General features: G+C 43.5%; 1 protein-coding gene across 4 annotated transcripts in view; it reads right to left on the bottom strand.

The window, feature by feature from the left end:
• LMO1 (LIM domain only 1) overlaps positions 1-15,952 on the bottom strand; it is a 534,498-nt gene that overhangs the window by 45,136 nt on the left and 473,410 nt on the right. For all 4 annotated transcript variants that reach the window (XM_086958674.1, XM_086958672.1, XM_086958673.1 and 1 more), the window contains exon 4: positions 14,296-14,421. In XM_086958674.1, coding sequence (XP_086814800.1) covers positions 14,296-14,421 — 126 coding nt within the window. The remainder of the gene's footprint in view (positions 1-14,295; positions 14,422-15,952) is intronic.

The raw sequence follows: 15,952 nt of genomic DNA, 5'->3' as shown, positions 1-15,952 counted from the left end.
TTTTAAAATACATACATTTGTTATACTCCTCCCCTTCCACTTCTATTTTTCCTAATTGCCATTAATCCTCTTATTTTCAATAGCATAGAGGACCTCGACAGGGTTGCCCTTTTAATGTCTATCCTTTCAATTGAATACCTTTTGATGAAGACACACCAATCGAGTTCCTTCTTATGCTTTAAACTTAAAGACACTGAGGTCACGTTTATGGCTTATGCTGACAATTTCCTTCTTTTCATTTCTGATATAGGATACAAACGATTCCAGAAGCTTTTTTTACCCTATGAAAGGAATAGTCATTGATATGAGGTCATAAATTGAACATTGATAAATCGAATGCATACTGTCTTATAGGGATGTTTACAGACTCTAGTTTCACCTGGTGTTATATCTCTATTCAATGCTTATGAATTAGATACCCCCCTACTTTATATGAAACCATACGGATCAAGAGTAGAGAATCACTCTACTTCCCCATGACACTCCTTCCTGCTTTGAATCACCCCTCCCATTAACTCCTAGCCCACCCTCCACTCTGACATCATCCGCCACCACTCCTCTAATACACTCCTCTATATTCCCATACCCCACAACGACCGTCCACCTCCAACAACGAACCACCTCCCCAATACCCCTCCTCCCCTACTAAACCGGCCCTTAACGACTAAACCCGTCCATGCCCTGGCTCTTTCCTCAACAAATGACACTTCTATGTCACCCTCACCTGAACCCTCCCCTGACGCACTCCTGTCCCCTCTCCCCACTCTAGCTCCCTTTCACACCTATTCCCAACTCTCCTCCACCTCCCAGAGACTAACACCACCCCCCCCCATGACACTCCCCCCGTAATGACACATCCCTCTCCGCAGTGCCGATTATACACACTTCTCTGGAAGCATCCCCCCTTCTCCGCTAACCTACTCCTTCAAATTCCCATATCCCCTAATGACCATTCACTTCCCCAACACCCTATCACCTCCCTAACACCTCCCCACCCCGTTTAAACCATCCCCTTATGACCGTTTCCCCAAGGTCATGACCCCCCTCTAACCTCTCACCCACCCACTACACTGATACCACATCCCCTTTCACACCTCACATGCTCCCCTCACCTCCCCCTCTTCCCCATCACCCCCCTCCAAGCCATCGCACGTCATTCTCATCCCTCCCTCCGAACACCGGGCCATAATACCCTCTCCTCCACTGGCCTCCCACACTCCTCATTTAAACACAGACCTACCCACACTACTCCCCCCGGATGAACCGCTCATACCAAGAGGTCAATCTCATCTCTCTAGTCACTCTGCCCCTAACACTCCCTCCACTCTAGCCACCTCCATCTCTCTCCTTCTTAACCTCAGCCAGACACTTCGCAACTTGGACGATAATCTTGTTACCCTAGCTACCTAACTTACCCTACTCAGAGAAGATTTCAATCGATTCAAATCGATTGAAGTGGGGGGCCTCCTGCCCCCCTCCCACTTTATGCTAACCCTCAAAAGCTCTTAGATCCCAAACATGGTTAACAATGTCACTCCTCTCCCGCTCTCACAGACCCCTTTGAACCTCTAACACCTACTCCGCCCCTGACCTCTCTACCCTCTGCCTCACCTACCTTAACAACCCCCCACCTAAAGAATCTCCCTCCTCCCACTCGAGAATCCCTGTTATTTTGGGGACCAGCAGAATTCCTGAGCCTCCAAGCTCCCCAAGACCTGCCTTCCAACTCACTAGTATTCAATTACTTCCCCCCCTATCGCCAAACCCAAACCCCTGACCTGCATGCTCGTCAACTGCCGTTCAGCTGTCCAACATGCAACCGAAATCTCAGAAACCATTCTTAACGAAGACATTGATATCGCCTTCCTCACTGAAACCTGGCTCAAAGACCATTCGACTCCCATCATCGACCTTATGACCCCTCCGGGCTACTCTATCCTCAGAAGAGATAGACCTGAAAAAATTGGTGTTGGCCTAGCAATCATTTTTAAAGAAGAACTTCAACTCTCCCCTAATAATAACACTGACTACACAACGTTCGAATACTTAGGCGTCGAACTCAAAATGAAATGCTCCGCCCCCATACGAATGCATAACATCTATCATCCCCCGGGTGAACCCCTTCCCTTTGAAGAAGAATTCTCAGATCTCCTAACTAAATCGTTACTTTCCAGCTCCAAAAACCTTTTTCTAGGAGATCTCAACCTCCACTGGAATGAACCTTATGACCTGGCAATCAACCTCATCAATAATCTCCATGAGATTAGCGAACTCAAGCAACTTCGCCCCTCCCCGACCCATGCCAAAAGAGCTATTCTAAACACAATCAACTCCAACCCAGATCTTGCATCCCTATCCAACATCATCCCCATTACAATTGTAGCTAGAAATTTTAAATAAATCCCTCCTGGAGCACTGGAATATAAACTCCAATCCCAACTTAGTCTCACCCCCCCCCCCTCTTCAAATGTTAATGATCTCACGGAGCATTTCAACAAAACTGTAACGGAGGTGCTAGACCCACTTGCCACTCTAAAAACTAAAACATTAAAAAATGCCCCCTCTAAATCATGGTTCACACTAGACCTTAATAAAGAAAGACGCTTGCTGAGACTGGTGGAAAGAACATGGAGACAACACCCCTCCCCATCCCATCTTGCCCTCCTTAGAACTGCAAGATCCTCTTACAAAAAACACATCTTTACAGAGAAAGCGTAATTTTTCCATCTTCAACTCTCTTGTGCCAAAAACAGACCTAGAGAACTGTTCAACATTATTAGAAACCAAACCGCCCCGGCACCCGTTAACCCGATAACCTCCACTAACAAATGCGAAGAAATTGCCAACTTCTTCTGTAAAAAAAAATTGCAAAAAAAGACTGCTCTTTCATCGATACCCTACTCTTGCTCACCCCTCAACCACCCCTGATTACAGCATCTCTTCCACCTCTCCCCTTGAACACTTCACTGACCCCCACACCCCCTCCCTTCTCTTACCCCCCTGGAACCCATTTCCCTTCTGCTTACAAAATAACGTCTCATGGCATAATTTCCACCCTGTATCTGAACAGGAGGTCTTCAACATTGTAGCCAAAATAAAACCTTCCTACCAGACCAAAGATCTTCTCCCTTCCGCACTCATCCAAGATCTCAAACATGTCATCGTCCCCTACTGGACCAACATCATCAACGCCTCCCTCTCAAAAGAGAGTGTGCCCATCTCCCTTCAACTCGGGCAAATCACTCCCATCCCAAAAAACCCCAAAGCTGACCCCAACGACCCTAATAATCTGCGCCCCATCTCCAATCTCCCCCTCCTCTCCAAAGCCCTGGAAAAATGTGCACTCCTCCAACTGGAAAAACACATTGACACATTCAACCTGCTTGACTCCCTTCAATCCAGCTTCCACAAAGGGTGCAGCACGGAAACCGCACTTCTCAATATTGTTGATGATATTGACCTAGCCCTGGACTAGGGCGAAACCTACCTACTTATCCTTCTTGACCTTTCTGCGGCATTCGATACTGTTTACCACCCTACCCTACTCAACACACTCAAAAATCGCTTCAGCCTCAGTGGCACTGTCCTGAATTGGTTCACCTCCTACTTTCAACATAGAGTCCAACAAATTAAAATTCAAAACTGCCTCTCTAGCCCAACCCCTGTCCCCCTTGGTGTCCCTCAAGGATCCAACCTCTCTCCCACTCTCTTTAACCTCTTTATGGAACCCCTTACCTGGATACTCAAACAAGAAAAAATCAACTAACACCTATATGCTGACGACACCCAATTATACTATAAAATAAATCCATTGCTGATATCCTGCACCTTAACACAGCCTTAACCAAGATCCAAACCTGGTTCCACAACAATCATCTGAAACTCAACACTAACAAAACTGAGATCATCCTCTTCTCTCCCAAAAACAACCATCTCCCCATCCAAACTTGGATCGCCGACCTTAATGCGCTAAACTGCTCTCTCTCCCTCGCCGATTCGGTTAAATCACTCGGCATCACCATCAACAATAAACTCACACTACATTCCAATGCCAAGAACTCAGCAAAAAATGTACTCTTCACTCTCCGGCATCTCAAAAAAATCAAACCTTTTATCCCAGCTGTAGACTTCAAATTAATTATCCAGTCTCTTGTTTTATCCAAAATAGACTGCGGTAATGTCCTTCTCTCTGGCACCCCAAAAATCCACCTAGCCCCCATCAAATCTGTTCTCAACCTCGCCGCCAGGCTGATAACAAACTGTAAACACTTGTACCACATCTCCCCTGCCCTCAAGTGTCCTCACGTGGGTCCCCATTGAAGGCAGTACCTCATATAAAATTGCCTGTATTACTCGCAAAGCCCTTTACCAGAAGACCCCATCCTACCTCTCAACTAAACTTAAAAAAGCTGGCTGTGCCCGAACACTGAGAAGCACCAACACTCTTCTTCTCATACCCCCCAACTCAAAAAAGCTGCTTTGAAATCCCGCTCCTTCTCTGGTAAATCCCCTACCATTTGGAATGCCCTACCCAAAGACCTTCGATGCAACCCCTCTTACTCCAGATTCAAAAAAGACCTTAAAACTCATTTGCTCACTAAATTTTGGGGAAACTAAATCCTGCATCTCCTTTCTGACTACCTCTCCTCCTCCCTCCTTAGACTACCCCTCTTCCCCCATTCACCCCCCCATTTTTCTCTTGTCGCCTCCCTCTCCCTACTTTTCTATACCACTCGCAACCTACTATGTCCTTTGAATCCTCCTTGACATACTATTACATTTACTATTTACAATAACATTCTGGTTCCTGCAACTTGCTTCTCTATCTCTTCCAATATGTACCTTTTATCACTATTGTTTTCCCTAAATTATTCCCTGTATTTTGTATTGGTTTGAACACCTGTATAACCCGTTTCGACCAACTACCATATTGTTTTATTGTGTACTTCCATTGCTGATGTAAAGCGCTCTGATACCCTCGGGTGGAGCTAGCGCTATATAAAACCTTCAAAATAAATAAATAAATCAACTCGTCAACAGTTAAGCAAAAATACTGAACCTCTCAGAGCAATGGTCACAATATTTCTATAATTTTGGGGCAGTTTCGACACTTAAAATGATGATGCAGCCCATAATCAACTTCTGCCTATCCATGTTGCGGTGAAGTTCCCTAAGTAATTTTGCAATCTATAAATAGTGCCCTGAGAAATGTTTTAGGGAAAACAAGAAAGCATGCATTTCCTCGCTCAAACTTCAACAGCCCAGACATCTTGGTGGAGTGAATTTTCTCACCTTTAAGAACTATGAATATGCTTATACTCTCAAACAGATTTGGATCTGTTTTAACATGCAAATTCTGGCTTCATCCCCAATACTTGGCAATGGCTAGAAAGTACTATTTATACCACTTTTCCTTTCCATCATTTGAAACGTATTTTACAACATCCTAAATCTTTTACTTCACCTCTCACTACTTTCTCTGTCTCCCTCACAAAACCACGTATTACACATTCACATTCCAACAACAAGAACTTCCTTTTGCCCCCTATTTGGTAAAACGAAAATATTAAAATAAAAAATAGAGTTATATTTTGAAGGGACGGTTCCAGAAAGGTATCATTATGGTAAAGCAGACAGTTTCCAACTCCAGTCTCCTCCATTTTTCTACACTTCAAACTCATTTCGGTTTACCCACTTCCTCTCTTCCAAAATATAACCTGCTTAAGGACTATATTCTACAATCACATTTATTCACTATAATCTCGCCACAAATTCCAGACCATAGTCCTCTAAAATTCGATTTTACAATTCCCACAAAGGCTTCCTTAATTTATAAAAACGTTGATAGTTGTCTTAACAACTCCTCTAACAGGCCAAAAAGAAATCTCGAAACCCAAGAGGAAGCCAATCACGAACAATGTATCTCAGTTCAACTGTGGCACAAACTTTGGCCTAAAATACACACCCTCTCGTTCTGCCAGCAGCACATAGACATTATTTTTCTTTTATACCAGGCTATTTCTCACCCCATCCTCTTTAAACAAGTGCAAACTATCTATGGATAATCACTGTTGGATATGTTAAAAAAGACAATAGTGATCTTGTTAATATGTTTCTTTACTGCCTGTCAATTAGCCACTTCTAGTCACAAACATGGGCCACTCTCAATAACATTTGCTCAATTTCCTCTCCATTTGATAAACTACATACTTTTCTGGGTGGTTCCTCTACTTTATGGAATAACTCTGTTATGCTGGGGAAATTTGTTGTCATGTCAATACCAATTACTTTACTGGTCATCTCGTCTAGAGGGAAGACTGCACAGGAAGTTACCTTCATTAAATGGTAGAATGTGCTCTATAACCTTTGCAACTTTACTGTGCTAAAGCCATTACAACAAACAACTAATTAAATTAGATTTACTGTGGATGTCACTTTGCTCTTTTCTTTCACAACAATGGCACACTTCCCCCGCAGTTCCTCATCAGTTCGACCCCCATAATCAATTCTGACTTCCTGAGATGTTATAGATTGTCAATATACAGTTGTACCTTATATCCCCTTTTTTTCTGTAATAGGCTTTTTATTTTCCCTTTCTTTCCTTCTCTTCCCCTTTCTCCAATCCATTATAAAAACTATAAAATGCAGTGTTATATTAATTTATTATTCATTAGAATATCTAATTGCAGGATTTGCATATCGTTATAAGTTATCTGTGTTATTAATATTGCACTATGTTAAGGTATAATGATACTTTCACTTACTCTATTTTATAGTGTTTTATATCATTCATGTTGTACTTATACTGATGTAAGTTTTAAAGCACTAAAGACAAAGACTGTGGTGGGAAAAGCATACAAATAAACCTGGAACTGTCAGTAAAATGGAACATGGAGCGAAACAGGTATGGTGTAAAAATACACAATGTATATCAGTGCAATGACCAGATAATTATCACTCCTAAGGAAACACTGAGCAATGTTACAGGATTGTGTAATTCAAGGTATTGCATGACTATCCTATGTGTTGGACAATCCAACATAACTGTTATCCATGGGCTACTAGATCGATTTAAGCTAGGCACCAAATCAATAAAAAAAATTACATTTGGTCCCAGGGCAAACGAAACGCCAGTGGTTGAACAAATCTAGGAAGTTGCAGTGGAGGAACAACAGGGGCTATTGGATTGGGGGTAGTCATACTGCGATGCGTTGGACCTATTAACGGGTGCGATAAGATGTTGCAGCCATGAAACCCACAGTGGAAATGGTTGCCGTTTGTGCCAAATAAAAAGCCAGATTTAAAATCTACAAAAAGCTTTTCCAAAACATACATTAATGTCAGAACACCGACTCCGAGCAAATGGCCCATGTGGGTGCAGCAGGGGGAGTGGAAGAGTAGGAGTATAAGACATGGTGAAAATGGATACAGATGATTGAATAGTACAGCAAATGGTCTGAAGGCAACAGAAGACATTTGGAGGCACGTAATTTAGGCATTTTGCCCATGCAACCCAGATGGACAAAGTATTCTCTCCTCCCTCATCATGAAGTGGGAGCTTCCAAAGGAACGGCATCTAGGACAAAGGGTAGAACGTATCTTTGAGCTGGTTCTCTAGTCAGAAAGCATAAAAAAGAGGAGAGTGAGAAGTGAGAGTTCCCTCAGCTTCCCATATCAATATCACTAATCAAAGAGGAGCGAGCAAGCTATCAAGGGCCATATGTATCATTCCAAATTGCGATGATCACAAATGCCAAAATTCAAAGAATTTCGGTGTTTGCAATCGCAATTTGGCTCAGTGGTATGTATGAAAGCAAAACTGCCTTGCAAAATAAGGTAATTTTGCGATTCCATATTTTGCAATTGCATTTAAGGAATCGCAAATTGCTATTCCTTAAATGCAATGTAAGAAGCACAGAAAAAGTGCAATTTGGCCTTAAGGAATTGCAAATTACCCCCAACTTCAAGTTGGTGGTAATTTGCGATTTCTTTGAAAAATACACTTTTTTGCATTTTTCAAAGTGCCATGTGGTGCACACACATGCCCTTAGGGAATGTATGTGTGCCACATGTGCACACATGTATATTTTAGGGGAGCAACAGGGTGTCCTTTTGACACCCTGGCACCCTTGAAATTGCATTCTCGATTTGCGATTCTCTAATTAAGAATAGCAAACTGAGAATGTCTTCTCATTCATTCCTATGGGCCTCTAGGCCCATAGGAATGAATGGGGAGGTATTCCTTAATTGCGAATTGCAATTTGTGATTCACAATTAAGGAATATCTAGGATTCACAAATTAATTGCAAATCCTACATACATAGCATTTTGCGATTCTCAAATAGCGATTCTCTAAAAATCGCTATTTGAGAATCGTAAAACCAAAGTTTCATACATATGGCCCCAAGTTCCTTAAAGATATCCCTCACACAGAGTGTGAAAAATCCACCTTAGGCTTTTTTAAAAGACTCTTCACCCACCAACCTGTTTGGTGGCATGCTTCATCCTTGAGGTCCCACCCAAGACACCAATCCAGCCCATCACGGGTGTGCTTTGACACCCGTTTACAGCAGAGCAGGGTGTTTAAGAGTGTTTCTCTACTTCAAATGAGATGAGAGAGTATATTTAAATGGTCTTCTTGGTTGCCCACCAACATGATATATTTTGTTTAATAATGGCACCTTTAAACAAGGATTAAAATCAGTGGTGGATGTGTGGCGAGGAATTAGTGACCTCTCAAATCCTTCATAAACATGTTTCAGCCATAATGTTTATACCACTCTAGGGGGTCAGTATGGCTTTCCTCAGGACCAAGATTGTGTGAGTGCTAAGGCAGGCAAAAGTTTTACATTGCATAACTTACAGATTTCTGAATTACTCCATTGGAGTTTCTGTGTGAAATAAAAGGAGAGAGACACATTTTGTGTTCTTTCGTAGACAATACAAACAAGAGTCACAGACTATGCACTCTCTGCGCACTTAAGCTATCATGCAAAGAGTCCCAATATAAATGGAATCTCTGTGCCCTTGAATTGAAACAGCAACATGATGATGTACATGGTTCTGTATTAACTGTAAGGCAGACTATTCAAATGTGCAGGTGATATCCTGCAAAGTGATACTTTCTATGTAGTGCCTAGTGACTCAACATGCACTGCTATATGTCGGCAGGCGTGATGTCTGGGGTATACATAGCTTATAATAACAAGGCTCATAAATAGAAATGAAACAGTGATGTACACAGCAGTGGCTCCTCTGCTATGGCGGAGGAGCTTTGCCCGACTGCCGGCAAAAGCAAATGAAAAATAAAATTATCTAAATGCAGATCATTTTATTTTTCATCTTGTGGAGCAGTCTTGGAAGCTGGATCACAGCACTGCAGCAGCGGGAGGAGGAGTAGTGTGTTCCTGCTGTCACGGCACATGATGGTTTGGCCGGCCGTCTTAGGATGGCGAAACTGTCATGCGCACTGACATCTCTCCAATCCAGCTGTGTTGCTGGGTGGAGAGACCAGCAGGCGCAGGGTCCCAGCTCCCGATGGAGCGCAAAACCAGTGCGAGCCACCCAATCCCTATGCTGCTCTCATGGTGAGAGCAGCATCGAGGTTGGCAGCAGGGGCAGCTGGGGGCTTCAGCCTGTGTCCAGGGGAGGAGAGGACTGTCAAGCTGCGAGAAGGAGACTAGCAGATAGTTTTTTTATTGTTTCAGCCCCCCCCCCTGCCCCATGTGCTGCCCCCCCCCACATTTCCCTCACACCAGCTGCTACTATATACACACACACACAATTCAGAAGAGATTAGAACATGAATCGTGCCGTTTCTACGCACTGCCAGGTGAAAACAACATGCACTGCTATGTAAAGGCAGAGAGATGTTTGTGTCCTGCCCTGCTTTTAGTAATGAGGCTTGTGATGAGTGTTATAACAGTGAAAATCACACACAATGCAATATATTAAAAAGATTTGGTTAACATACTTGTCTCTGGGTAGTCTCTTACTACCCGGCTACTCTGAGAGAGCGAGCCATGTACTCAGACACTGTCAAAATCACACACTGATTAGTGATCCCAATCAACATTGCGGTATTGCCAGAAAACCTGTACCCCTGCTAAGCTCCTTATCGCCGGCACTTACTTTGTCAAGGGTGATCGCCCGTATCCAAACCTACATTGAGGTCTCCAGAGCTCTGCATCCTCCCACGGCCCACAGTCGGTGTCGACTAAATAGTCAGAGAGCTGTGACTGAGCCTTAAAGTGCACGTGGGCATGTCTGCTGTGTCCAGGGAGACATGTATGGGGCATGTCTATGGCTCTGTTGAGCATGCACTACCATGGGAACAGAGGTGGACATGCACCGGAGCTTCAGCATACGTTTGCGGCTTGTGAAAAGCACCATAGAGACTAAGGGCCTGGTAAAGCTGTTGGCGGATGTGTTACTCTGTCACATCGGTGATGGATATTCTGTCCTTCAAAATATAAATTCCATAGTCTATAATGGGATTTATAATTCGGTGGACGAGATATCCGTCACTGCTGTGATGGAGTAACCAGTCTGCCAACATCTAAATCAGACCATAAGAAAAGACTACGCTTTAACTTTTTTTGTACAGAACTATAAAAATGTCAAAATATAAGCAAAATCCTCCTAGAGGAAATATTTCCATTATTCTGATGTGGTTTGTATAATTGACCTGTTGCTTCATAGTGTGCCAAGGGAATCAGACATAGTGAAATATGTCCCCCAAGATTAGACCATTACAAGGTAGGATGCATAAGGCAAATTGAGTTCATAAGGAGGCATTATCTCAGTATAAGCTCATTAGAGGCAAAGAACATCGATACTGGGAAAATAGATATATCCCGCAAGCATACACCAATAGAGAGTAGAGGACAGGAGGCAATTTATGGTCAAAGGGAGACATTATCTCAGTGTAAGCTCCTTGGAGCAAAAGAGCACAGATTAGGAGGTGTTCCCATTAGCGTTGGACACTGTTTCATGAGAGGTTGTCTTTCAGACCTGTTATTTGCACGGAGAGTCGATAAATCCAATGCTGTTCCTTTTCAAACAATTTCCTTTCAGGGTTGACTTTGTTCCCTCCAGTTGTTCAATTATGACCCATTTCATGTCTTTAGGGGCGTGGTCTTCTTTCAGAAAGTGATCAGTCATCTTAGGGCACACATTCTGACAAAATTTTTTCCTGTTCAGGACTGCCAAGGAAAACCTGGCGAGCTCAAACATGAAAACTATTAAATTACCCTAACACACTGGGAGAAACTTCAGTGTGCCAGGTACATTTGTTTTCATTCTTAGGTTTTTAAAACAAACAAAAAAACTTTGATGTGCACGCATATTGAAGATGGTGCTCGCATAGCAAAGCTGCACTGCATTCAGCGCAGCTCTCGCGGTGGCAGCTCCTCAGAAGGCACATAAGTCACCAACAGGTAGGTGGAGAACTCTAAATATGGTGGGCTGTAGTCCATCAGACCTGTGGAGTACATCCCTTTACTCCCCCAGTCTTAATTGTGGGTATAAAAGTAATGTATGCTTCAATCAGACATCTGTTAAAGAGCGACAGTGTCGATAGTTGAGTAATAGCCTCCGCTGTTCTTTGCCTACAGTGTTCCAAGACCACTTCGGTGTCAGACAAATCAATTACTATTATTACTATTATTATTATTATTAGTAGTAGTAGTAGTAGTAGTAGTAGTAGTAGTAGTAGTAGCAGTAGTAGTATTAGGCTGCTCTGAAGAAAATCAATGTGTGATCTTAAGCACTATATTTTACATTTGCACATGAGGGTAGTGGCACAAGCTTGTGAAACTAAATCGAGCACTGGCACTGGGAGAGGGAGCTCGCTGGGTGTGCACGTTTGCAGTGTGAACCTTTCTGCCGCATGTCTTGTACTGCAGCACTGCTCATGTGAACAGCAAACTGAATCCAGTTCAGCATGCATCTGAGCAACAGTTTATTTGTACAAACTATCACACAAATGACACATTATTTTCAAGATGGAAGTTCCTAGTGACAGCTTTTTGAGTATATATTATATGGGTGAGGAGAGACTCTTTCATCACTGGATGATGATGCTAAAGCTATGGTCCGAAAGGGAGGGTGAAGCATGAGGCTAGTAGTACATTCCATCACAGATTTGTAGCTGTTTGGATGTAGATGCCCATAGAAGGATTACACTTCTTCATGGAACTTACTCATGGGTCCATTAGGAATGCACATTGTAACCCATATGATTTTCCAAGCAATCGTTATGTTTCTGCTTTTTGCAGCTCCGAGATAAGCTATGTCTTGAGTGTATAGTAGACACTAAAGAGTAACAGTATCGGCTCGCACAGGTAAGGGCGATGGGGTGGGGAGGGGTGGAGCAGAGTGGGCGGTGGTGGAAGTCGACAGACAGCGGATAAGTAATATTAAATAAATAAATAAATAAACAAAACCAATTACTTTGCACTCGCCACATCGCCATGTCGGCGATGTGCCAATCGCAAAGTAAGTGCTTTTATATATTTAATGCTATTTATCCCATCGTCTATCGACTTTCAACACCTCCCACTCCGCCCCCTCCCCGCCCCACCGCTCTAACCTGTGCGAGCCACCACTAAAGAGTAGGCACAGGTGCTTTTGTGCACCACCTGTATCCTGCAGCACCTTCAAGGAATTGATGGCCACAATGATTTCCATGTTTCAACGTTGACTCGTATGCCTGCCTATTGTTGGCTTTCGTATATTTTAGAAAATATTCACACACTTTATACAAACTGTAGGATTTCAATTTAAACCTTCCTATGAACTAATCATGGTTAAAGGCTGTTCGATGTCACTTCATGGGATGTGATTAGGATCACAATTTATGAGGTTACCTACTATGACCTCCTCTGTGTCAGCAGTTGTGTGAGGCGACACCTTATTCTGGTCAAATGACGAAAGGGAGGAGCTTTAGAAAATATGAGTATCGTCCTTGGCTTTGTCATGTTTGAAGGCAGAATTACGGCGTAATAGTGATGACCCTGAGGAATCGCTTTACACTTTATCAGCAGTAGCGCAGCTTGGTCACTAAGCCTGGAGGACGTGAGATTCAGATTTTTCAACAATCACTCTGGCATGGAATGTTAAAGTATCCTAAAGACAAGGAGGGCTCATGAAAGGGGCTTTAGGGGCAGTGGAAAGAGAGAGGAATACTGATTGGTAGGGGAAAGGGTGGGAGAAAACACAATATTTGGCAAAATAGCCAAAATGTCTAAAGACTTTCAAAGAAGAGAGAGAAGGAGAGTGTGTATCCGTTTTTTTCTGTATTTCTGTAAATAAAATCCTTGTGAAATCCAACAGACTCCGCGCCATACCGAGCTAAAGTACCTGTACCCAACTAATTACCAGAAAATGCATTGATTTGGGGTGGGCGGGGGTTACACCTCAAATTCCCTCCACCCCCTCCCCGAAGCTACGCCCATGTTTACCAGGCGCAATTAATCCACGTGAGCATTGCTCTATCTTGCCAATGTGCTATATGAAATGGCTGCCTAGCAAAAGACATGTGAAAGACACATATTGGTTAATATGATAATGGATTTCATATATCACTTTCGCCCAAGTTACAATGGGGCTGGAAAATTCTGGTCCCATTGCAAACCCGTGTGCACTGGGGCTGGAATTATGAGCTGTGCAGAGTTTATCACACAGGTAAGTACCAAGCGTGATACATGTGGCAGCCCAGCGATTTCCTCATGTACATAACAGCAGGTCAAACCTGACAAATTTTACCGAGGGAAAATGCTCGGAAAATACTGGAATATGCAGATTTTTGGTACAGAAGGCAGCACAACCACCATGTTATACACTATTCTGAATGGCTTAGCTTGTAATATGCAACATTTGTGAGCGCCGATAAATACTGAACACCACGAGATCGGGTGTTGTCGTTTGTCATTAATTTTAATGTCGCATCCGCCCCCGGAGCACTCGTAATCAGAGACAAACCTGCATACTAATAATTTGATGAGGGCTACAACTGTTTATCTGCACTGCATAAGCAATGAAATATGTAAACATTCTGAGGTGTGGGAAACTGAAGGTGACCTTCGATTTAGGTTTAGCACAAACAATCACGCTATGATTTACATTGGAAAATGCCCATCTACAGCAGGTGTGTGTTTAAAGCTCTTCCTTGGCCCTGATCTCCACAGGCTGTGGCGAATGGCTCGCACGTGGGCGATCGGTTTCCGTTTCCTGCAGGTGACAACATAGGTTCGTTCTTGTGTTTTTAGCGAGAGTGAACCTCGGTGTTCTCACCTCTGGTTGCAGAGCTGGCAGGCGAAGCAGTCCAAGTGGTAAACATTATCTCTGGCCCGCATCACCATCTCGAAAGCAGGGATCAGTTTACTGCAGGCTGCACAATTCCCAGTGGTACCGAAAAGCCTGCCAAGAAAGCATATTCATTAGAAACAATTTTAATTAAATGGTGGAAAGACTAATTAAGTATAATTAGCAGCATCAAATACTGTATTCCAGTAATAGGCGTAGCAATCTCCATTTTGCTGACCAAACTGAAGGGTATGAGGAGGGGGAGGAGTGCTACAGATTAGAATGTACCACTTTGCAGCTCGAACACCATCATAACATCTATTTTGTCCAGCAATGAACTGCAGAATAACATTTTAGAGGCACCTTATAATAAATATTGTTTATGAATTATATGAGACGGGCTGGAAACAGTTGCCACATTCAATCCTCAGTCCCATCTTTTTAATTTTACGGAACAAAGCTGTGCCTCTTTAGAAACATGGTGCATTTTTTGGTTGTTTACTGTATAGTGCAATGCTCCGTGGACTCCATATTCTGCCTACACCCCCAACATAATGCCACCTATCAGACCTGCTTAGCGCCTTCACATGACGTGGATGCCCTGCTTCTCCTTCCCTTCCACTCACACACTTTGGTCACTGTCCCTCCCAGAGAGTCGGTGCAGTTCCTCTGTCCTGACATCTTTTATTAACTCACCCAGGGCATTCGGCTTGGGTGTCCAGATAACGGACGCGGAGTTGTACTATGTGTTACTTGTGTTGAAGTACCAGGTTCTGGAAAAAGCCTAGAGCCATAATCTCTGCATGGGCTGCTCCTCTGTGCTTCTGGGTGAATACTAGCACATTAATCCTGGCTGCATGAAACCAGTGCACGGTTTGGGTTGTTCCTCTGCTGCTCTTGGGTGGATCCTACAGCGATTTATCCTAGCTGTCTGTAACAAGTGCATGTCGAGAGCTGCTCCTCACACTCCTGGATGGACCCTGACAGGCATAGTCTGAAATCCACTTGCCACTACTAATCTCGATGATAAAAGGATACTTATTTAATGTCACAGCTGGACATTAAGTCGTAGCCTCCTAGATCTGCGACTTTCCACATTTGTGCATCTTCTTTGCATAGACTATTTCTTAGAGGACCTGCACATCGGGCGGTGGCTTTTAGAGCCCTGGCTGCTTGCAAGCAGTGCATGCCTGCGGATTGCCCCTCTATTGCTCCTGGATCATCTCTAAAGGGCATTCCCTCTGGCTAAATGGCCCCCATGTAATCCTTAAACTACTCTTCAACTCTCCTGCAGCTGTGATGGATGCTTGTATCCAGTGCATACCCATAGTTTGTTCTCCGATCACTCCTGTATGAAACCTACTAAACGTTTACTCATCTACCTGCAACCAGCGCATTCCTCGGGGTCACTCTTCCGCTTCCCCACAGTAGTTGCTAGAGAGCTTGTACCTCAATTGTGATCTGTGAATACCTGTGGGTTACTCCTTCTCATTCCTGAATGGAAGCAGATCATTTACCATGGATGGCGTCATACAGCGCATGCCTCCTGGTGTGCACCTATTGCTCTGTGGGGGTTATAGAGAGCACCTGCCATGAATGCTTGAATCCAGTCCATGCATGGGCAGCTCCCCAGTCTCTCTTGAGT

This window comes from Lissotriton vulgaris, chromosome 2_1 (genome assembly GCF_964263255.1).
Source record: "Lissotriton vulgaris chromosome 2_1, aLisVul1.2, whole genome shotgun sequence".
In the NCBI taxonomy this organism is placed as follows: Eukaryota; Metazoa; Chordata; class Amphibia; order Caudata; family Salamandridae; genus Lissotriton; species Lissotriton vulgaris.
This window is presented reverse-complemented; position numbering and strand designations above follow the sequence as displayed.